We start from the raw sequence: 22,357 nt of genomic DNA, 5'->3' as shown, positions 1-22,357 counted from the left end.
CAATGAAGGCTGTGTCTCAGAGGTATGGTGGTTAATTGTGTTTTCTTTTTTTCTTCTCCAATTGATTTCATCATCTCAGACACGAGATATTTCACTAGCATGATTTCATTCCTACCTAGTGGTCAGAGTTGGGCGCAGAGCCTCAGCTCGAGCTGACCACCTCAATCACAGTCGGGGTTTCTAGTAACGGGGAACTCTGTCTATTGTTCGTGATATTTTTGCTTGGCAAATTTATTGCAATGTGCAATGTTAACCAAAAAGGAGTTAAGAATTTTATTACCTGTTTGGAACATGCAGAGGATCGATCCTTCACGCATTTGTTGCACTGCTATTGGTTGGTTGGAGGTCAACTCACCAACAACCCGCTCCACATGGTTGGGACCCGAATCTTGCTCTTAGCAATAAGGCCTCGCTCGTATGTTGCTCTTTCCCTCGGAGAGTAACATCAACTCCTGATATCCTCAAGCTCCACACGATCACCTACATCGAGATGGTCTTAGTTCCAGTCAACAATCTGCCGACAAGTCCAGGACTGAATCAAGCAGCTGGTAGTTCTCAGAGCCAAGCAAGGCCACTTATCCACGTGGTCAACGATGCCCTTCCACCCATGACCGATGACCAGGAAGACCAAGACAAGAAAGATGTTTCCCCTCACACATGTCGCCACTGTTCAAGAATCACGATCGACATGAGACAAAACTCAAAAGACGGCAAAGATGATGGTCAAATTGGCTTTACTGAGGCTGATGTCATCTCTGCTCTGAAAGACAACTGCGCTTTATTCTCTGCCTTTCGTCAAGGGGCCTACCTCGTCAGCATGACCTCAGGTCCAAACAACCCGATCTGGGTCGAGCGGACTTTGAAGCAGCGAGCCATTGTCAACTTCTTCGAGGTCGATTGGGAACGACTCAAGCTGGGCTACAAGTTGAACAATAGGTTGGGGGAATTTGTGCTCTACAATGTTCCAGGCCAAAAGCCCCACGAGCTGTTCGGACCCCAACCGCCACCCAACCTCCTCCCCAACTCTGAGCTCAGCTACTCCCGAGCCAGGAAATATCTCCGAGATTGCTCCGCCAACCACACCAAATGCCGCGAGTTCAACCTTAGCCACATGCCCACCCGCCTCTTGGAAGTCGTTACTCGCCCCAATTCTCCAAACCCAGATGAATCACACCTCATCGTTCGTCTTGTCAGCAACCCACCCCCAGCCCCCTATGCAACCCTAAGCTACTGCTGGGGCGGCGACCAACCCGGCAAGACCACCAAAAGGAACATTGGAACCTACTCCCGCAACATCCCTCTTGATGTTCTCCCGTTGACCATCATCGACGCTTTAACCGTAACCCACGGCGTAGGAATGAAATACCTCTGGGTGGATGCACTGTGCATTGTTCAAGACTCGGACCAAGACAAAATGAATGAAATCTCCAACATGCACCTCATCTACCGCGGAGCATTCCTCACGATTGCTGCTGGTGTAGCTTCTACCAGCCTTGACGGGTTCCTACGTCCGAGGGTTCACGACAGGGGGTATGTCTTTAATGTAAGGGTTGATTCACCAGTTGGAAAGCAGGAAGGGGAGATACGACAAGCTATCGCCATGCCAGTGCGCTTGAGGCGGGATCAGGAGATGTTACCTCTTTACACCAGGGCTTGGACCTTCCAGGAGGGACAGTTATCCACGCGGGTGCTTGCTTATGGAAACAGGGGGATGGTGTTTTGTTGTTTGGAGTCGAGGCATACAGATGGGGGGCTAGAGGAGCCAATTACGACTTTGAGATCGATTGATGATTCCATAGGCGCAAGTTTCAAGAACTTGGACCCGGGAAATCAGAGTTTGGGCGGGGTGAGGCATCCGTTGGCTTGGGGGGTGATTGTGGAGGCTTATACGTCGAGGGAGTTGACGGTGGGGGATGATAAGTTGTTGGCTGTTATGGCTATTGCGGAGGAGTACAAGAGGACGAAGGAAGGGGTGGGGGGAGTATTTGGCTGGGTTGTGGAGGGGGGATATGCTTTTTCAGCTGTTGTGGGCGGCACATAGGGTTAGTGATGTAAAGACCAAATTTAAGAGGCCGGAGAGGTACAGGGCGCCGAGTTGGAGTTGGGCGAGTTTGGATGGGCATTTTAGGATATTTTTGCATCAGGGGGTGTTGGATGGGAGTATTGTATATAAATACGCTTGTGAGTTGCTTCATGCGGAGACAACGCTTGTGGGGGGTAATCCGTTGGGGCAGGTCAAGGGAGGTTTCATTCGGCTGAGGGGAAGAGTGAAGAAGGTTGTTTGGAAACGGAATGGGACCGGTAAACATGATCACGGTTATGGGTGGGCACTTGGGGATTCGGAGAGCGATTGGGTGAAGTCTGGTGAGGTGCCGGGGGATGATAGGCTCTCTTGGTATGTTGATGTGCCGGATGAGTGGCCGGTGAAGAGAGACATTGTGATGTCTTGCATTGAGGTTTGCACGTATGAGGCGCCGGAGAACCTGATGCAGTTTGCTATGGTGCAGCTGTATGACGAGAGAGGGGGGTCGCCGAATATGACACAGGGACGAGGGATTTTGTTGGTTCCTGTTGAAGGTCAGCCGGACACATACCGGCGGGTGGGGACGATGGGATGCAAGGGCTATCTTGAGGGCGATGTGGGCTTTGAGAAGAAGCCTTATTGGTTTGATGAGGGTCACAGTATGAGGCAAGAGGTTGTTGTCATCTGATCTTGGCATTGAAGAGTTGAAGATGTCGCAGAAGGATTGCTCGTCATGTCCACAGCTGAACTATTGAGTTCGGTGCATCCAGTTCTAACCGGTAGTTCCAAATATGGACACCGAACTTCATCACTAATTCCCATGGCAGGCGATAAGCCTGGCTAACTGTGTTTGGCCGAATTGTGGGCTCGGATTTATGACCTTGAAGAATTTTTCAGTAATTCCGGTCCGGCATGTTGGTTGTTCCAACACTTAGGGACGCAGGGACTTACCACCGGTCTGTCAAAGACATGAGACAATTGAACTATTGAAATCCATGAACATCCATCGCGGCTTGGGACGTACATGTTGGTTATTCTCCAAGGTATCACAGAGTATCCACCTGCCAGCTCGACGGTATTCTATTCGAGGCTGACGCGATGCAGGATTTGGTACGACGATGTTATATGCAGTAGACGAAGCCTTCCAACATTCGTGCGACTTCTCGGCGTAAGACTACGAGCAGGTGATAGAACCAACAGGCATGAAGCTGTCTATATTGTCTCTCAATAGGCAAGTAGGTTTGACAAATGCGACTATAGACCGCTGTTAGCTTTGGTATGACAACCTGGAACTTTGTAAGGTACCTGATTTTGCCAAGCTGATGGTTGACAGCGGCATCTGAGGCTTTTCCAATAGCACAGAAGCAAGTTTATGCTTTTCCGCCAAGTGTTCGATGTGGATATGTAGGAACAGACACAAAGAGATGTTTACTCGCTGCGAAAAATTATATAAGGGTCCCCCTTTCCTACTTCCATGAGGTCTGTCATTCTCATCACTACTCATCATCGGATCAGCATCACTTTCTCACCTGATTTCCGGCTCGCACTTCTCATTGACTGCCAAAATGCAGTTCAAAGCCCTCCTCGCCCTTCTCCCCCTGGTTGCGACCACCGCTCTCGGCTTCGTTGTCCCTGAGGGCACCCCAAATGGCTTTTACGAAGTCACCGTTGGGGATGACGGCAACACAACCACGGTCGAGATTGATCCCTCGACCCACGCAGTCATTGGAGAGCCCCTAGAGAACCGTAGCCTGCCTCGCCGCAGCGCGAAGCTCAGAAGACAGGTGAACTCGTGGGGTGCAACGGGGAGAACTTTCCCAAACCAAGCCGACTACAATGCATGCACCCAAGGATGGAAGAACTTCTTCAACGCTGGAAGTCATGTTCCGTCCAGAACACAGTACTTCGCCGTGTCGGGCCAGGCTGTACTTGCGGGCTGCAACTACAAGTGTAAGATCACATACTATATCATACTGCAATGCCCAAAGCTAACTGACCTCGCTTGCAGATGCTGAGGTCAATCACGGTGCATCCCTTGTCGACTCCTTCAACGGGTTCATGGACGGCAACGCCGGATGGTGGAGGACGGGCTGGGTGCATTTCTTTTATCATTCCGGCACCCTGTTCCCGACCATCGACTTCACCTTCTGGCGCGATCTCAGTGGCACCAACTTCTGCGACAACCTTACCTAAAGCACTCACTTGTCGTTCTCCAGTGTGGTTTTCCTTTTAGGAAGGTTTTTACCGGCGTGTGAGCCAACCTGCAGGGGGGAAGAGTATCCTGTTCTTCTTGCAGCCACACTGCCTTTTCCTTCCACGTTTATCAGATAGGTAGCAACAATAGATGCGGCATTCATGACCTATACCAACCTTCCTACCTAGGTACTTGTACCTAAGCTCAACATCTGATTTCATTACGTGAAGTTGAAGGCCAACAGTTGTCCCTGCATCGATGGTGATAGTTCGCAACAATACAGCACATAGGGAAGCCAGGTAACCGAACTGTGAGCCGAAACTGTGGTGAATTGGTGAAAGTCCCAGATGCTACTAGCCGGAATGAGAAAAAGGTGCGGGCGTCAGGAAGCCTGGGCCACTGCGCCAAAACGCCGTAAGCTATACGCTATACGCAAGGGAAATACGTAGTCCGCAATACGCCAATCTGATGTAGAACCTTGTGCAGCAGTGTGCTTATGTGCAGACCTACTGGCGTATCCTGCATAATAAGTTCGCTGAAGATGCCTAATGTGTCTAGGTAAGGTTGATAATCACCAACAGCCACATGGTAATCCTCACGACGGAATGGGCTTTGTTTACAGGTTAGCTAGAGCAAGTTACCTATAGAGCTAGGAAATACTGGGTATATCGCCCCGACTTCATCTTTCGCGTAATGATATTCGCTCGAAGGATCACGACAGGTAGCCGAAGTGTCCGCCATCCCTGTGAGGTCCACATGGTGTCAACAATGAACTATACACTGGAGACGGTCCACCTTACCTATATAATGGTTCTTTCTTCTGTGGTTCTGATTGTTTTGTCTGTCGTCCGGATCAAAACAAACTTACTGTACTGAGTATTGAAGCAGTATATCTTCTCAATTATTCGAGTTCAGTGTCCGTCTATTGATCGACTTTTCAGAATGCTGTTCAGGGCCATCCTCGCTTTTCTTCCCCTGGTTGCCAGCACCCTCGGCTATGTTGTCCCCGAGGGCACACCAGACGGCTTCTATGCTGTGACCTTCGACGAGCACGGGAACTCCACCACCCACCAGATCGACCTATCGACACTGGCTACCATTGGGGAGTCCCTTGAGAGCCGAGGTCTTCGCCAACCAAGTGCAAAACACCTTTCTCGCAGACAAACACCCAAGTCGTACAGTGGGACAGGCAAGACTTTCCCAGTCCACAGCGATTATGACCAATGCACTATCGGATGGCGCAACTTTTTCAACGACGGGAACTTTGTCCCCGCGCGCACCATCTACTACCTAACAGTGGGCCAGGCTGTGCTTGCTGGGTGCAACTACCAAAGTATGTATAATACTTTATATATCTGTCTTCTGGGTTTGAACCCTAGCCTCCCCTCCTCCGCATTGGATTTGGAGCTTTTAACCAGAGGATTGGGTCAAGCTTGAGTGGGTTGCAAATCAAAGACTAAAACAAAGCACAATTCTTTAGGGACTGTATTTTCAGGCCCCAAATATCCCTTTGTCGATAACTACAACGCTTTTATGGACGCAAACGTCGGTTTCTGGCGGACAGGCTGGGCGCAATACAGCCCTGGCTTTGACTTCACCTTCTGGCGTGATTTCACGGGGACTGCCTTTTGCACAAACCTATAAAGCTGCTCAGCAGGCTAGGGTTGGTTTCGCTTTCATAGACACTTGGGAAAGTTTTTACCGGCGTACAGGACAATCTGTAGGGGGAATGGCATTCTGTTCTTCTTGCAAGCCCAATGCCTTTTCCTTCCACGTTTAATAAATAGTAGGGTAGCAAGATTGAACATATATAGGAGTTTGTTGGATGTATGTCTCGTGTTACTAGGTAGGTACGTGTGTGATTTGCACTTTCCAGTAAAATCGAACCCATGTCATTTTCCTCCTCCACCTTCCAAGCACCTTTTTACGTTACTTCAACTGTGATGTCCCAAAGAATCTGCTCATTTCATCGCGCTAGGCTCGGCACACCAGTACGCCAACCTTTCATCCCCCTCCGGGTGCTCACCACGTTCGTCCTTCTCGAAATGCTTTTTATCTGGGTTAGAGTCCGAAGCAAGCAACTTGAGCGCCTTGGTTGCCATATCCGGCGATTCTGTCGACCTTGCCGCAAGAATTTGATCACAGAGAAGAGAACACTGCCCAACGCACCGGAGATCCACGCGTGGTGCGCGCTGATAGCCTAGCCTCAGATGGTAAGCCGCGAATTGGCGAGAAGTTGTCGGAACTCTGGGTATATGTTTTGGAACCGTCCCGGTCCAAAGAGAGCAAAGGCACCACAGGTGCACGGGTCATGGGACCAGGCCCAGGCGTGATGGGTGATGTAGTAACCGTGGAAATCTTTCAAAGTCGGAGACTCCTCGAGGCAGACTGCGGCGATGGGGCCGGTGTAGCTTGGTGTTGGTGTTGAGGGATCAGTGTAGTCCGGGACAAGGGCTGCCATGCGGGACGCATCTTGGGCCCAGGTGCATGAGGCGATGAGAACGTTGGTGCCGTCGCCGTTGTTCCACGAGGGATAGACAGTGAAGCCGAGGGGCAAGTCGCTGCTAGATACACCGCCACCATGGTGCACGGCGTCGACATTGGGGTAGAAACCCGTCCACCAGCGCTTGTTGAAGTTGATGGCCACTTTGGTAGCCCGGTCGTAGCTGAGGGCACGAATGCCGTCGAGAATGTCACGGTCGAGATTGAGACCTGAGAGATCCATCTGCTGGAGAGGCCCTAGAGCTGTGGTGTTGAAGACCATGTCGTAGGAATTTGTTGAGGCCTTCTCACCGCCTGTAGTGACTTGAATAGTCCTTCCATCAGAAGCCAAAGATATAGCTACAGCGGGTGTGGAGAGCGACACATCAATGGATGTGGCGCCGGCTTGGGGCCAGATGGTGCTCTTCAGACGAGCTGCCATGGTATCAGTGACGACCGACATGCCGCCCTCAACGCGAAACCAGCCTTTCTGGTCAGCTTGGACGAAGTCTGCATAGTCCGACAAAGTCTCGGTGAGTGCCTGGTCAAAAGAGGCCGGTGGAACTAAGAAACACTCTGAGTTATTATGAAACGCCATATATGGAGTGCTCACACACCTATTAGCTAGCTCGCCCGCCATAGTATCGGCGTATGACAGGTCTTGCGGAAACATGAGAAAATCCCTGGTGGGGTAGTTGTCCTATCCCTTGTCGACGTAGATTTGTACCTCGGACTGGAACTCCTTGAGCACATTTTTGATAGCATTTTCGAACTTCGACGCACTGCAAAATGAAAGTATCAGCTGCTTCCAACATTTATGTAGGGCTATCACCAGCTTGGAGAAACGCACTCGGGACTGTCCTTATTCTGGTACTAGTAGCAGAATGTCTCATAGTAAGTCGGATTACCCTGGCTGTCCACCGCGTAAACCGTGTACACATACTCAACCAGACTGTTAGGAATGTTGAGCAGGGACGGGCTCTTGATTAGATTGAGTGTCGATTTCATCGAGCCGATGTTGGGGATCCTCATGGCACCCATGTCATAATAACCGTTTCCAAGCTTACCCCTTATCAGATCCACGATATCGGAACCAGCAAATCCCATACAGTATTTGCTCTGACCGGCCGACCTGTGGAAGTAAACCCCTCGTCCTTCCAGCTCCTTAAAAGACTTTACATTATTTACCACAGCTTGCAAGCACGAAAAACCCTACTAATTGGGACCATTTAAATTAACTGGAAAAGTCAAGAAAGGCATCAGGGGTTTCGTCCACACTGGGAGCAAAAGGCCTGTGATCAGGTGGTTTACTTGCCAGCATAGGAGTCTCATAAAACTATGCCTTAAATGTATGCAACCGCATGTGGAAGAAACAGGAAACACGCATGAAACCAGGAAACTAATGCAAGGCCTCGCGGGATCCAGCTTCGACTAGGCTGTTCCGCACTGTGGGGGTTATGCAAGACCGCCTTTTTTGTTGATATAATCAGGTGCCTGCCCGGTACTTGATTGACTCCAGCCACGAAGGTCGATCTTGGCGTCCTTGAATGCACGAACAACCACGTCTTTGCTGGCGTGTTCCATTGTTCCCCTTGTTCCCCTTGTTCCCCTTGTTCCCCTTGTTCCCCTTGTTCCCCTTGTTCCCCTTGTTCCCCTTGTTCCCCTTGTAAATTCGCGGCCCGTGCCAGGAAAGGAAAGGGACACGGTGATACTCGTTGCATTAGTCTCCTTCCCCTAACTAACTTTCGATAAAAATAGCAAAATTGAAGCCTATATACATCAAAAGAGTGTTACTGTGATTTGGTTACGTTGCTTAGGTTTGGGAGACCGACGACGGGGTTCTTATCGAGGAGGAATTTCAGTTAGGGTATCTATCTGACAGAGAGCGACTTTATCGGTGGAGTATCTAGGTGTTTGTAAATATAAACTTTGGCTATGGAAGAGAGGAAGTGTAGTATATCTTATTCGTAAGAAATCGTACACCGTCAAAGTTAAACGAAGTGGTAAAGCTATAAGAATAGTAAAACCGATAACTCCTATAAAAGATACGACCCTATGATAGCTCGAGAACTGCCTTTTTAAAGAGTCTAATTCCCTCGGTAATGTATTTAATACTTTAAATAGTATTCTGATATGTATTTAAAGTTATTAATCCGAGGCGTTTAAGTGTTAGCTTATCAGTAGGTATTATATAGGAAAGCAAAAGTAAACAAGGAAAAGCGAAAATAACGTAAAGGAAGCGGGAAATTAAACGTTGATATTACTATATTAAAAAGATTATTAAACCCGTAAAATATTTCCTTATATAATTCCTGGTTTTTGACAACTTACTACTGTGTTGGCCAGATTTTTTAGTCGTTAATATATTATTTTCATTTCGGTTTCCTCGCTCGCTTTTACTTTCCTCGTCCGCTTGTAGGAAACCGACCCTTTTCCCACACCCCACAGGAGTCAGTTTGATAAATCCACCCTGTCTCCAAGATATCAACGCTTTAAAATACTTGGTTCTTCCCGGTATGTTGGATCTATCATTTTCGGGTCCCCCGACTTCATATTCACACCGGCAGCCATGCTGTATATCTCCGTCCTGGTGGGCAGACTTTGCTCGGGCGGTTGCAAGGGCTCGGAAGAGTGAAAAGTGGTGAATCCTGGCCCGGCTAGGAGCTGAACCCGGCACTCACATATGAACAGAACAGGACTCAACCCAAGAACTAATTGCTTATCTGCATGATTGCACCTTGAGGCAAAGACTGTCTGCGACTCCCATCCCTTGCCTGTACGCATACGAAGGCCCCGGGTCTCAGCTCGCTGCTGATGTCGGGGCTACATATATGCTTCTGGAAGGCTTTTATGGGAATACGTCGCAAGATGTCGAGTTCGATATTTGTAATTTGCCAGTAAGTCTCATGCTATCCATAATTCGATCTCGCTCCTATTCCCTCTTCTGCTCTGTATTGTTCCGCCGCTGCAACGAACAGAATCCACTGACCTCACTCAGGTTGCAACACAAGAACACATCATGATGCAGTGGGCAAGGGTTCAAGTGGAACTAGCCACTCCTACGTACTCTCAAATAGGCTCTGTCTGCTCGATTTCCCCGTCGGGGGAACCGATTATAGGCCGTTTAGCTGCTTCTTCCAGCGCAGAGCTCAGGGATGCGGGTCCATTCTCCAGAGCAGTTGAATACTTCACTGCCGTTGCAAACGCCGCAGCCAGCAAGCTAGATTCATCCGCCAGGCTGGGTGCCCTAGTCTTTCGCGACATTCTGGACAAGACTGCTTTGTTCGGAGACATGGACACCGTTGAGCAATTCCCCCTCAACCATATGGATCTCGGCACCCAGAACATCCTCGTCGATGATGCATTCAATTTTTTTTTTGCCATTATCGATTGGGAGTTCGCACACACTGCTCCATGGCAAGCCAACCGTTACCCTATGCCGTTTCCGTTGCTGGGATCAGACACCGAGGACATTCTCAGAGATCCTAGTCATCTCGCCTACAGGAATGTGTTACGGCAAGACGTTTCTCGACGAATCTACTGTCGGTAGTTCCAAGAAGCTGAGCGCAAATTTGAGGAGGAGGGCCGGCCTCTTCAAAGGTCCTTTGCAGACACTTTGAACAGTCCAGCATCGAGGATATATGCTTGCTTCACTAGCCTGGGTCGTTTACCGCAGGCCGATAAGGGCCTATTCCGTGAGATGGTGCACTTTGCTTTCGGGTGGGGTGCAGACAAAGTGGAGCAGTATCTTTGGGAATTAGAGCAGAGCGGCTAGATAAGGTAGAGAAGTTGGGCGGGGACTACACAACGATTGATACGAATGGGTTTATTAGTTGAGTGAACGTGCGTTCCCTGCTTGCTTCTATCAGTGATGGCGATGCCGATGAGCCGCGCGGAGGTGCTTGTATGGGCTTTATACCTGGGGTTGAAAATCATGCCGAAACGGATTCTCGACACGCCCGTGTTTCCATCTGCTTTTCCGGCTCGCGTCGCATCGGTCCTGGGCGGGAGCGGAACCGATGATATGCAGTGGAAGTGTCAGGAACACCGGCAGGCAAGAGACCTAGAGCGGTGGTTGACTTCATAATGCAAGTGGTGCGCAGAATGCACCATTTGACGGTTGCATTGGTGACCTTTTGGGTTGTTGGCCGAGGTGGAACTGCGCACACCTCTGACAGGAAGCTGGAGATGGGGCTGGAACCCCTTGCTAGCAGCAACCCTCGGCTCTTTATCGGTTGCTCGACAAAGTTCAGCAACGTCAAGGCTTGGCCAGTAGCCTAGCTTCCGACTCCATCATGTTGGGATCCTGCCCGAGCCAGAAGCGGCCTCTGTGGGAAGTCCGACAGTCACCGTACGCGGTATCACTGGTTTTAAGGGATTACAAAAGGGGATTCGCAATGCGTAAGCACTACAAAGCGGTCAAATGCAGGGGTTTAATCGAGCTCATGATGATGTCTGGTCCAAAGTGTGGGGGTACTGCTCAGTGACAAGATCCCTCTCCTACGTGACCCGGCCCCTGCGCCCACTACATTTTGACTCCATCGGCTGTCCGTATCACCCGACCCATTCTTTAGAACTAAGAAAGTATCAATGTGTGACTCAGATGCGTGGTAACCAAATGACACCTCATGCGCAAAGTAGCGAAGCTCACCCGGCTCACCCCCAGGTTGTGTTACCTCTATCATCTTTGGGAGCTAATTAGCATGTTTGAGGAACGATTGGCTGGATGCAAAAGGGGTGGCCAGCGCGTGCACGCAGCACAGAGACCAGGTCGCCCTCAAGTTGAGCCTCACTTCCATGACACATGCTAGATGCTATCCACCCACCAACCTCACGGCCTTTCCGGGTCTTATCCTTTCCCCCTCTTCGACTCACTGAATGAGGTACCTGGAGTGACCGCTTGCTGCTCGGCAATGCTCGATTGGCTGCCCCGTTCGTCAGGCACAGAAGCGAAGCGGGCAACTGATTGATGACAGAACAGATGTTCTCAAAATGCTTGGGCATCTATGTGTCGTAAACATTCTTGGTGAATTGGTACGCTGTCCATCTCTCCTTGCCGTCCAGCTCTGTGAAGTTGAATTTTCGGATTGGGTACCGGTAATACTCAGTATCTTTCCCGGTTATCACTGGGAAATGGCCGTAGATCCGTACTGACTGGTGGTCGTGCGAGACGGAGAAGGCGAGGGTCTTCCGGTTAACCTCATCCTCGCGCTCGACAGCACGAAAGAGTTCGACGATGGCCCGTACCTCAAGGGTCATCCTGTGGGCGTTCTGCCGGTCTGTAATGTCGAGCGCCGCGGCGCCACACGTCACCTCGCAGGTTAGGAACGGGAAGTACATATAGTAGGTGGCCTCAAAGAAGGACAGGTCCCCGGGAATAAAGTCGCCGATAAAGGGTGATGGTTTAGCGAGTTGCTCCTCGGTAAATGCGTCTCGCTCAAACCCAACGGAGTAGTCAGGCTGTGGACGGGTAGTGGTAAAAGGGATCGAGTTGTTCCACCCTTCGTTAACGCTTTTAACAAGGCATTTATGGTTCTTGTTCCGGAGCGCAAGCGATTCTGCCGAAGGGACGATAAACCGTGAAATGTCTTGAATAATCCTCGCCTCATTCTTATCCTCGAGGTTGCAACAAGCATGTATAAAGATTTGGTCGTCGAAGAGGGTTCCGTAAGGAGTTGGCTGCTCGCCATTAAGTGCCTAATGAGCTGTTTGCTTCTATCGGTGATACCAAGTTTAGAGATTCTTATATATGAGTCCTTGGTCTGGAGTAGGAACGGGTACCGCGCGTCCCCATACGGTGCACTCTTCTCCTCCTTCGGCTTCTGGTCTCTGGGTGTCATGGTTGTACCAGAGTTCGATCGCTTCCGAGACAGATTGGACGAGGATTTCTTCCGCGCAAGAAGACGGTCCATGGCGAAATCCGACGTTGAGGTCACTTCCGGCCAGTCCTGCTCCTCTGGCCAGCGGTTTTCCTTCACCCAGAGAGCAACTGGGTCAGTGTGTTTGTTGGCGCTGCTGCCGATCGCCGGCTCGCCAAATGCGTCTTCGGTAGGGTGTGGAGGGGATGTTCATTGTCGTTTCTGGTCTGGGTCTGGGCCTGGGTCTGCCTCGGGTGCGTGTTCGACTGAGTGCTTGCGCTTGCGACCTCTGCTCTGGACAGGCGTCGGTTGGTTCTATGGATCCCGCGACCCAACTTAGCTTATGAACCACATAATACAAAGGAGAGAGGGCATACTCGTAGGACCAGCGTCTCGCTAGTGTAGTTGGACGTAGGCGATTGCGTTCGGCGCGCCTGGTTGCGCGTTTTCGAGAACTGCCTTTGCGCGGCTGGATGTGCTGGGGTCGATTCCCTGCAAGCGTCAGCGGGAGGTGTCCTTTGGCGCTGCGGAGAATAAGGACCTTGATAATTTGACGCCGACGATGGGAGCGCCCTTCGGGCCGCTGTTTGAGCTCGAGTGCGGGCCATGGCGATGAGAACGGAGGTTATGTGTTTGGGGACGAAGTGTTTCGAGATGGAGTGGCGTGCGCTTGAGTTCCTGTAGCTGGTGGTTTTGGCAGCCTTCAAGCCTTCAGAGGTGTAATCGATTTGGCTCCCTTGATATTGGACTCGGTAAATCTCTGATGGAAAATCGGCTCACAGCAATGATACCGACGCGGATCCATAGTCGGTGTTGGCAGCTATGATGATCTTGGTTGTCAAAGGGAAGGATTCATCAGAACCCAATGCCAGGCATGACGGGGCTTTTAAGGAGTTGAGCATCGCATGGCTGTGCGGACATTGAATTCAATAAAACTATGAAAACAGTCTGGCTGCCTTACTCAAGTCTTGTAACAGGTACCTGGATGTGAATGGTGGGCGCGATGCACCCAGACGTCACTGTAGCACCATCCGGAGGAAACAGTCCGCGGAATAATCCGGACATAATACAGCCAGGGTAGGTCACTCTGACAGGTGAGGGTTGACCATTTTCCGTAACATAGAACCCCTATCTTTTGAGATGATCAGAAGCAATTCCTTAGGTGCAGGTAACACAACCAACAGAGACTCAAACTGACTACATGTCTATCCATGTCAAATACCACAAAGGCCAAGACAGTCTTTCAGTATAAACATGGGACAATCTGCCATTTTAAGCAAGAAAAACCAACCAACGGACTTTAACGGCCGAGTGAGAATGACCAAGTATACCTCTCCATCAAGCACCCTCCCCACAATACCTAGGCGCCCCTCCAACACCACTTCCCCCCTGAAACCACCCCTCCCACCGATTATACACATCCTCAAACACCCACGTCTGCCCCCCCGTCTTACAGCCCCACACCAGCTCATGAAGCAGCTCATACCAGAACAGCACACCCCGGCCAATACCACTCGCACGTGAGACCGCATTCGGTTCAATCTGGAGTTTGATATCGTTCGCATATTGCAACATTACATGCGGGATAATACTCTCCCCAAAGTTGACCAAGGTCTCATACTCAGCACACTCGGTATATATGCTTGACGAGCTGTGGTGGGAAACTCGCTCGCAGTATTCGGCCCAGTCGGCGAGAGTCTTGCGTACCGCCCTGTTGCGGTCGAAGGAGGCGCGCAAGATCTGCAACCCAGGGGAATTTTCATTTTCGAGAACGTCAAGTAGGTAGGAGCTGTCAGGTCCCAGGGCTAAGTCTACATCGCGAGGGGGAGCACCATCATACGTCAGTGTCACGAGGGCTCGTGCGAGGGAAGTACGGAATAAAGGTACAGAGATGTACGGCCGTCTTATCGTTTTGGTCAAGAGCCAACTGGTAGACGACGAGAGATATGATCTGGGGACCGAGTGCGGTGAGGGCTGTGAAGGAAGCGACTGACGACCATGTTGATGAGCTGCGGGTTACCTTACGTTAGCAAATGGATAGAATGGATGCTAGGGATGGATACGAACTCGTCAGCCGAGATAGCTTGATGCCAGTCGTTCCACTTCGCTTGGAAGTCATGGACAAATTCGGGGAAGGTTTCTAAGAGACGAAGATATAGTCTTTCGGTTGACCAGATAGTATTATCCCTGTTTTCAGTGTTGATTCCATAATACACCTCCATATTGAATTGCTGTATTGAGGTACACTGGATAAGATGCTGCGATTGTTGTGTGTCAAATGAGGTGAAAGCTGATTGGAAAGAGGGGAAGTAGAGCTGCTGCCTAAATAACTGGACCTGAAGGATTAAAAGCAATGTAAGAGACAGATACCCACAAGGTAGGTGCAATCATCATCAGACCCCACCGATGAGGAAGTTACCAAAAAAACATCGACAATTCAAGAACAGAAAGACAGCCAGGCACAATAAACAAGACAGATAAATCAGTTCCATCTGCACCAGAGGCTAAGTACAAATCTCCCTATGATATATCACAAATAGAAGAAACACTGATATCTCCCAGCAAAACAAACATCTGTCGAACCGAAACACTTGAAACCCCGCAACATCCCTTTCCAACTGTTCCAACCAACCCGCTGATTGTTGAGCAACCGTCAGTTCAAGACCAGGCCGCGCGCTTAGTTGCGATCGTGGCACTGCCAATCCCAGACGGTGCCACCACCGCAGGCAGCATACGCCTGAGTACCGTGTTTGTTGGAGCAGTACAGTGCCATGTTGGCATGATATTCCACGTTGTTGTAGATGCACCTCCAATCCTGGCACTTGTTGCCCTTGCGAATGGCAGACGCGGCGTTGTGGACTTGCTGCCTGCAGAGAGCCTGCATGTCAAAGTTGCTGAGCCAGACGCGCTTCTCGAGGGGGGCGGCAGCGGTGGTGTCCTCGGCAGGGACGGCAGCGGCGTTGCCAAAGGTGGCGAGGCCGAGAAGGGCGTAGAGAACGGTGGAGGGCTTGAACATCATTTTGACGGCTGTGGATGAGAGCAGTGGTTAGAAGAAAGCGAGCTGGGGGCTGAGGTGTGGGAATGGGCTAAGACGAACCTGAGGTGTTGACCTGGGATTGAGGCGATGGTGTGGTTTGGAGTTGGGCTGTGAAGATGGATGAGGATAGATGGATGTGATGATCTGAGGGATGAAGAGAAGAGTGTTTTGAGAGATTGGACTGCTGTCTTTATAGAAGAATTGGCTGGCGTTCACATCACCTTGAGGTACGTCCATCGCCCAAGTCCACTTGGCCTCGAGATGGGAGAGTGGTATTTTGGTCCTTGGCTACACAGGGTCCCTGGGCGCAGAACACCTGCCAACGAAGTCTTGCAAGGATAAATGGCCTTCGTCTACTCGACAGTTCGACCAACAACAGGCCGGTGTTCAGAAAAGTGGATCGGAAGGTAAGTATCTATGCTCTTTCATCAACTAGGATCATCAGTCTAGGACCATTGTATCCTAGAAGCAATCGCCAACAGCTTTCGGATGTAGAAACGGAAAGAGCTCTCATTTGTATTTCTGGGAGAGACTCTTGGGATGACAACTGAGCTCCGTTGACTATTTGGTACATCACAGTTTGGGCTGTTTAGATATCTACTGAAGACAGCATTGGAGAACGTTACAGGAGGTCGTAACTGTCAAAGGTTAGCAGGCGGAGTATTGTTTGGCTATTTTACCTAAGGTACTGAGGTATTGATTCCATGGTGCGTCTTCGACATAGACTACAGCGGGATCAAAAACTTATCACCAACTGTTACTGGCAAGGCTCTTCAAACTCGCCAGCGCTAGCAAGCAGCAACCCCATCACAACTACGTACATGGTAGAAGGATGCAACTATTTAGATTGTAATCCTACAGTCACAAAAGAACCATGCGTTGGTAGCTCCGCTATAATCAATTATAGCGCCAACGACGTCGGGTGACCCTGTATGCGTTCGACCCAGCAGGATATCCAGCCTGCTATTCCCAGCACCAAGCCACCGGATCTAATCCGGAATTCAGTTGGTTGTTTGACACTACCGATCCACTCAAGCATGGTGCAGATGCTGAAGAACTTGTGCAACCAACTGCACCACGATCCATGTTTTGATTAGCCATGGGGACCGTTACATCAAACATAAACCGTCCGTGGGGCATTTCAGGGCCTTGCACCCGCGACGCGAAGTATTCCTTGTAAGGTTGCACCAGCTAAGACAGTTGCAAGTTATATCCACAGGGGAGCTCATTACATGGCCATGGTCAACGAATGTTACCATGATAGTGGAGAATGTGGCAATGTCGCTCTCTGAACTCACAGCCCTATTACACAGCGAATTTGGAAACAAGGCAAGCTATCATCATTGCATCAGACGTTTGACAGAGTATGTGCCGGCAATGTTCGAAAGAGGAAGAGGGAACATATATGAGCAGGCCAAAAAAGACCCCTACGGGAACCGATGTGAAAATTGACATACCTTAAAATGGAGAATGCAAGCGGGCTGGATGAGGTACCTACCTAATCAGAAGTAGATCTCAGCACGACAAACTGCAGGTATTGATATCAGCCCCAAGCTCGGGATATTGCACCTAGATAGGCGGACATCGCCTGCATCTACTGCGCCGCACGTTAGTCTCGAGTCCGTATTTCGTGTTGAGCCCGTAACCGAGTACCTACACCTGCATGAGTTGCAAATTTAAGTGGAGCGGTCTCCTGATCCCGTCCCTGTGGATCGCAAGGATCTAATCCAAACTGGACTCGACGCTGGCCATCATTCGTGTTTCTGACAACATTGACTGCAGGTCTATCAAATTAATCTTCGATTATGAAAATGATACATCAAAAAAAAGACGCTGAGCTAAAAGTATTGCGGACTACATACAAGTGAATGTGATGAGTCCTTGTGTCGGTGGACTCCCATATATTTCACAGTCTCCGATGTAGGTTGGATGACCAGGAAATGGACCACATGTGGATCTGGTCCACCACCACCACACCAGCCACACAACCTTGTTGAGATTACCCCTGAATGCTCACACTGGCCACAACAAGACTAATATTGGGTCAATTTCTATGGGAGTTATACCAAAATGTAGCTCAACCACTGTCAGAGTCAGACATTGCATCTGCTTCTCGCTTGCGCCTGGTTTGAACCCGATGACGTGCGCTGCGCCGCACAGGCTGGGCTGGCTCTGGCTGCTCCACATCCTCCTTGGCTACCACCTCTTCCTCCACCACCCTCCCTTCAATGCGGGCCTCTTCCAGATCACAGAGCCTCACAAACTTGGAATTCGAGTCTTCTCTATTCAACTTGCGCCTTTTTCTTGCTTCCTGGGCCTTCTGGGCGTTCTGTTGGTGCCTTGCCGCATCAGCTTTGTGGATGGATGCCTCAGATCTCAGTGTGAGTATAGTACTGGTGAGAGTCCTTGCCGCAAGCCGTTTTCCGGCCGGTGTATGGTTCTTGAGTAGGTCCCTGACCTTCTTGGCCACCTGGGAATCCCCCACGGTATGGAAAGTGGGTGTTTTTGAAGAGAGATCCAAGGGCACCACAGGGACTACCACCTGGCTTGAAAAGAGCGGTTTGCGCCTACGTATGGGCCATAATCCTGTCCCACGCCAGCCGCCTGCAATATTCTCTTTCCTGAAGCCCTGCTTGCGGGCAAGGTCATACAGCCGGACCAAGTCGACCTTGCCGTTAGGCGTACAGTTGGTGAGGGCGTCGTTCACAGCCACAAGCCTCTTATACGCCTTCTTTACACTGGAAAAGCAGCCAATGTCAAGGGGTTGAAGGACGTGAGAGCAGTGGGGGGGCAGGAAAAGAAGGTAAATATTGCTCCTGTAGCACCGGATCATGAAGTCGTCAGTGGTATGTGAGCCATGGCCATCACAAATAAAAAGACGGGGTTCTGATGGATCCTTAGGTTCAGTCCTGGGTATAAAGACCTCTTTAAGCCAACTAACGGTAAGGTTGTTGCTGATCTAGCTATTCTCTAATACAGCCACATACCAGTCCTTGCCCAATTAGTCCTTAAACCATTACTTTTAAAGGTCTTTACCTTTAAAAATGACCCCGGGGGGGAGGACTCTCCCGTCTTGTGAGATACACTCAAGTATGGTGGTCCAGGTCCTTCTTCCGTTCTATTTAACGTATACAAACTTCTTGTCCCGCTTCAAAGACCCAATAACTAAGCCGTTTTCTCCCTGGCCTTCCATTATACCCACCTTATCGTGGTTATACCTATACCTAGGCTTGATCCAGTCAACGGTGGAATATAGGTCAAAGAACTTGTTAATATTCTCCGGGGTAGCTTCGTTGACTCTAGCGTAATCAATTTTCTTTCTAACCTTTCTTTTAATATCGGGATAACGGCCAATAAAGTGGGATACCCAGTGCTTACTAAGGGGGTTGGGATCGCCTTATTCAGCCAGTAAAGTGGCCGCTAAAGCCTTCACATTGGCATGGGTGGGAGCGTAGCCAAAGCTTTCCTGACGAAGGATCCATTGAACAATAAGGTCTTCTTGGCCGTGAGAAAGTCGCTGTTGGTTTTCATGGGCAAGGTTCCTTGGTAGGGTACCATTAATACGGTGCTTCAGGGTGGAACGTGGAATCCCGTGCTTGTTGGACGCTTTTCGCTGGCTTATACCAGCGGCAATGTCTTTCTGGGCATTTTTAACATCCTCCTCGGTATATTTGGCCATTGGTGGGTACCTGGAGCAAAAAAAAGTAAAAGAAAAGCTTCATTTTTGGTCTCTGTGGGTGGAATATAAAGTGTGTGTTGATATCGGGGGGTCCAGGGTTATGGAGGGTTTAATGTGGGTAGATGGCTTGGGTAGTTCAAACTTACCTGGGCCACATCCATATGTGGTCCACTTCCTTGTCATCCAACCTATATCTGAGACTCACGCATCATGTGTTTTCAAAGAGAGCCCCCCCCCCTTCCCATACCAATGGTAAGATCCACAGACTCCTCAAATACTCCCCAACAAAGCCTTGCTTCGTCTAACCTCGGAACAACGGGCTCCAGACCTCTTGTCACTTCCTCGAGAATGTTCCCCCCAAGTCTTCTTGTTGTTATCCTTGGTCACAACACCCAACACAGAGCCCCAAGACTCAAGAGCTTCGGCAACCATGGTCATGGCGTTCGGGAACGAGGGCCGCTTCTCTATATCCATCAAATGAAATACATTGTTTGAAGATGATGAAAGAGAATGTGTCGCCTTGCGTAGTTCAAGAGAGAGAGAGATGTCAGAAATCTCGACAACGATTCGAAAAGTCTAGTATGCTTCTCCATCTACTCAGAATCCTTTGCTATCTGATCATCCCGATATTCGACCATATTGGTGTTGCTTGGACGACATGATGGCGCTGTAAAGTAACGGATGGGTTAGCGACCACATGTAGATGCCTCTATTTAAGGGCAAGATACTTACCTATATAGGGGATTTTGATGCTCCGCGAAGATTCATTCCATTTCTCTGCCTCAACAATTGCGCCAGAAGGAATGCTATGTAAACAGATATAGGCCCCTGGTTTGCAAACTTCCTCCGCCCTATGGGGAGTCCGATTATCCATACAATCGATGAATCTGCTCAGTTTGTAAACATAGACAGAGTGCGAAAGAAGCCGGGTGTCGATAGTGAAAAGGGTTCACTCCTGTTTCTGTGAACATCTCCGTGAAGATCTCATGATTTTACAGGCCCACTTGATGGCGAAGTCTTTGTCTGAAAAGCAGGAAATGAAGGGAGTGCGGCCTTTATAATCCCAGTCGAATTGGTTGTAGACTGCTTGTTTGAAGTCCTTATCGTCCAAAGCCCATGCGGGGTACACGGCGCTGAGCCATGAGTTCACCATTCGAGTCTTCTTCGGTTTTAATCCCTACCTATTGGACCCGATAGAGAAAATCGGGAAGCGATAGGCAGCGGTATAGCTCCATATTTTTTGTATTGTCTTAGTTTCGGTCCTTCGAGATGTTGGTTGTTGAGTGGGAGACTTTTGATGAAGCCCAATGACGCCCGATGAATTAATAGGTAGGCGGTGAGCTTGAACATTACATGACAGCACAACATGACCTGCTTGGTATAACAAGAAAGTGATTGCCGTGCGATATTGGGGTTGTGTAACACATGCGCTGATGTAAATGGCTGGCGGGAGACTGAGCGGAGGTCGGAGGTTCAGCAAGCCTTCGTCGAGTACCTAGGTTTATTGGTCTGTGTAACTATTCCTAACCTGCTCCTTTGAACATTGGTAGAGTAAATATTGACCATATTACAGTGGTTGTGTCCCCTGCGGTCTCAAAAACTTCACCTCAGGAAACCTCCCACTCTCCCCAGCAAGCAACCCCTCACCCTCCCCCATCAACGCAAACCGAAAAAAATCCGTCAAATACTCCGTCATCATCCCCATCGCCCAAACCCCACTAACCACACCTCCGAACCCAACCCTCCTTAACTCCTCGCTAACCTCCCCAACCAACGAAAAGTCCAAAAACGTCCTATGCGTCGCATTAACCACACTCAACTCCTTCATCCACAACCCAGGCCTCCTCTCCGCAGTAGCATCCCAAAACCGTCCCCAAGTCTCATCAGTTGTAGTATTATGCCCATCTGCCCCGAAAATCAAAAACGGTCTCACCGCCCCACCCTCAGCAACCCCAGCACCAAACATACCCCCATCAAGATTAACCCCCGCAGCAATCCTCCCATCCCGCCTCATCGCCACAGCAGCAGCCGGTCCACCAAACGAACTCCCCACAAAGCCAACCTTGGCTGATTTAGGAACCTTGAGCCAGTCAAGAACAAGAGTCGCATCCTTCGCCCTAACCTCCAACGCAAACCTCAACTCCTCCACAGCCTCTGCATCCGCAGGAACCCGTCCCCCGTAAATGACGGTGCCATCAGGGTATTGCACCACGTCCGTCTCGTAAGGGTGGTCCATTACCACGACTTCAAAGCCCATCCCAGCGAGACTCTGTCCCATGGCCGAGTACCAATACCGTGTTGTGTTGAGGCCGGGACCGAGGAGAAGAAGCGGGCGTGGTTTGTCGTGATGGTCACGTCGTCTCTCCTTGCAGCACATCTCCACCTCTAGCGAAGCAAGCACGCCTCGTGGCCAGGGTGTGTCGCCCATATCGGCCTGGAAGATCTCATCCTCTACCGAGGCGATGAATTCAGGCATGTAAGGAAGCCGGCAGGTTTCAAGACAGTCTCGTTTTTGAACTGGGGTGTAGCGCGAGATCATGATTCGGCGGGTGTGGGATGTGTTGAATGGGTCTGGGAACCCATGATTGATGAGTTCTGAGGTTGTCCATTTGGCGAGGTAGGGCGTGTGAGGGACGGGAAGGAGGACGGCCTGGACTTTGAGGAAGAAGTAGAAGATTGCTGTTAGGACTTTGGGGAGCTGCATGCTGTTTAAATTCTTGGATCTTTAAGGTACCTTAGACAGGATGAGTCTCACAAAGGAAAGCTGCTTTTTTTTAAAAAATAAAAATAAAAATGAGGACATGATATGTCTTTATTGCCAACGAGGCTCTGGCCCCCCGTTCAACAGTATCATTCCCGGTCCCATTCCAGAAGCTTACGGGGCGATGGGGTAGCATCGTCCATCCCACGATATTTCCACCTGCCTGATTCAGCCTGGGATCCAACTGCAGAAAATCCTTCCAGGAGCTTGTAAAAGAGGGTTGAAGTGAGTCCAATGACAAGATCGGACTTCAATCTAACTGATAAATCGCATTGCAGAATGACTGCTGACCGTAAGTTTGTACCGCAGAACCAGAAAAGAAAG

General features: G+C 50.0%; 9 protein-coding genes across 9 annotated transcripts; 2 read left to right on the top strand and 7 right to left on the bottom strand.

Annotated features, from left to right (window-relative positions):
• Positions 1–2: 2 nt before the first annotated feature.
• Positions 3–2,711, top strand: QC764_602290 (uncharacterized protein; the record flags this gene model as incomplete). Its single annotated transcript, XM_062948741.1, is given in 3 exon segments — positions 3–22; positions 439–1,972; positions 1,983–2,711. 3 exon segments carry the CDS (start codon positions 3–5, stop codon positions 2,709–2,711), a joined length of 2,283 nt encoding a protein of 760 aa, XP_062797513.1.
• An 877-nt stretch (positions 2,712–3,588) lies between these two features.
• QC764_602295 (uncharacterized protein) lies at positions 3,589–4,216 on the top strand (the record flags this gene model as incomplete). Its single annotated transcript, XM_062948742.1, has 2 exons — positions 3,589–3,973; positions 4,032–4,216. The coding sequence occupies 2 exons, from the start codon at positions 3,589–3,591 to the stop codon at positions 4,214–4,216; spliced, it is 570 nt and encodes a 189-aa protein (XP_062797512.1).
• Positions 4,217–6,423: 2,207 nt separating this feature from the next.
• Positions 6,424–7,140, bottom strand: QC764_0092980 (uncharacterized protein; the record flags this gene model as incomplete). Its single annotated transcript, XM_062940946.1, has 1 exon — positions 6,424–7,140. The coding sequence occupies one exon, from the start codon at positions 7,138–7,140 to the stop codon at positions 6,424–6,426; it is 717 nt and encodes a 238-aa protein (XP_062797511.1).
• A 258-nt stretch (positions 7,141–7,398) lies between these two features.
• QC764_0092970 (uncharacterized protein) lies at positions 7,399–7,739 on the bottom strand (the record flags this gene model as incomplete). The annotated part of the gene is made up of 2 exons (XM_062940945.1): positions 7,399–7,480; positions 7,573–7,739. The coding sequence occupies 2 exons, from the start codon at positions 7,737–7,739 to the stop codon at positions 7,399–7,401; spliced, it is 249 nt and encodes an 82-aa protein (XP_062797510.1).
• A 3,963-nt stretch (positions 7,740–11,702) lies between these two features.
• Positions 11,703–12,610, bottom strand: QC764_0092960 (uncharacterized protein; the record flags this gene model as incomplete). Its single annotated transcript, XM_062940944.1, has 3 exons — positions 11,703–12,395; positions 12,495–12,520; positions 12,547–12,610. The coding sequence occupies 3 exons, from the start codon at positions 12,608–12,610 to the stop codon at positions 11,703–11,705; spliced, it is 783 nt and encodes a 260-aa protein (XP_062797509.1).
• Positions 12,611–13,681: 1,071 nt separating this feature from the next.
• QC764_602320 (uncharacterized protein) lies at positions 13,682–14,840 on the bottom strand. The gene is made up of 3 exons (XM_062948743.1): positions 14,624–14,840; positions 14,444–14,565; positions 13,682–14,367 (listed from the first exon to the last, which is right to left on the bottom strand). Exons 1-3 carry the CDS (start codon positions 14,776–14,778, stop codon positions 13,895–13,897), a joined length of 750 nt encoding a protein of 249 aa, XP_062797508.1. The 5' UTR covers positions 14,779–14,840; the 3' UTR covers positions 13,682–13,894.
• A 393-nt stretch (positions 14,841–15,233) lies between these two features.
• On the bottom strand, positions 15,234–15,575 carry QC764_602325 (uncharacterized protein; the record flags this gene model as incomplete). The annotated part of the gene is made up of 1 exon (XM_062948744.1): positions 15,234–15,575. The coding sequence occupies one exon, from the start codon at positions 15,573–15,575 to the stop codon at positions 15,234–15,236; it is 342 nt and encodes a 113-aa protein (XP_062797507.1).
• A 3,967-nt stretch (positions 15,576–19,542) lies between these two features.
• QC764_0092930 (uncharacterized protein) lies at positions 19,543–20,146 on the bottom strand (the record flags this gene model as incomplete). The annotated part of the gene is made up of 2 exons (XM_062940943.1): positions 19,543–19,736; positions 20,005–20,146. 2 exons carry the CDS (start codon positions 20,144–20,146, stop codon positions 19,543–19,545), a joined length of 336 nt encoding a protein of 111 aa, XP_062797506.1.
• Positions 20,147–20,839: 693 nt separating this feature from the next.
• Positions 20,840–21,976, bottom strand: QC764_602340 (uncharacterized protein; the record flags this gene model as incomplete). Its single annotated transcript, XM_062948745.1, has 1 exon — positions 20,840–21,976. The coding sequence occupies one exon, from the start codon at positions 21,974–21,976 to the stop codon at positions 20,840–20,842; it is 1,137 nt and encodes a 378-aa protein (XP_062797505.1).
• Between the last annotated feature and the right edge of the window lie 381 nt (positions 21,977–22,357).

This window comes from Podospora pseudoanserina, chromosome 6 (assembly GCF_035222485.1).
Source record: "Podospora pseudoanserina strain CBS 124.78 chromosome 6, whole genome shotgun sequence".
Lineage (NCBI taxonomy): Eukaryota > Fungi > Ascomycota > Sordariomycetes > Sordariales > Podosporaceae > Podospora > Podospora pseudoanserina.
Note: the sequence above shows the minus strand (reverse complement) of the source record. Positions and strands in the feature narration are given on the sequence as shown.

Coding starts and splice junctions, on each gene's coding strand:
- QC764_602320 (XM_062948743.1), bottom strand. CDS start 14,778: ATGGAGGTGTATTATGGAATCAACACTGAAAACAGGGATAATACTATC. Junction 14,566..14,623: donor CAAGCTATCTCGGCTGACGA/GTTCGTATCCAT, acceptor GGTAACCCGCAG/CTCATCAACATGGTCGTCAG. Junction 14,368..14,443: donor TAAGACGGCCGTACATCTCT/GTACCTTTATTC, acceptor CTCGCGATGTAG/ACTTAGCCCTGGGACCTGAC.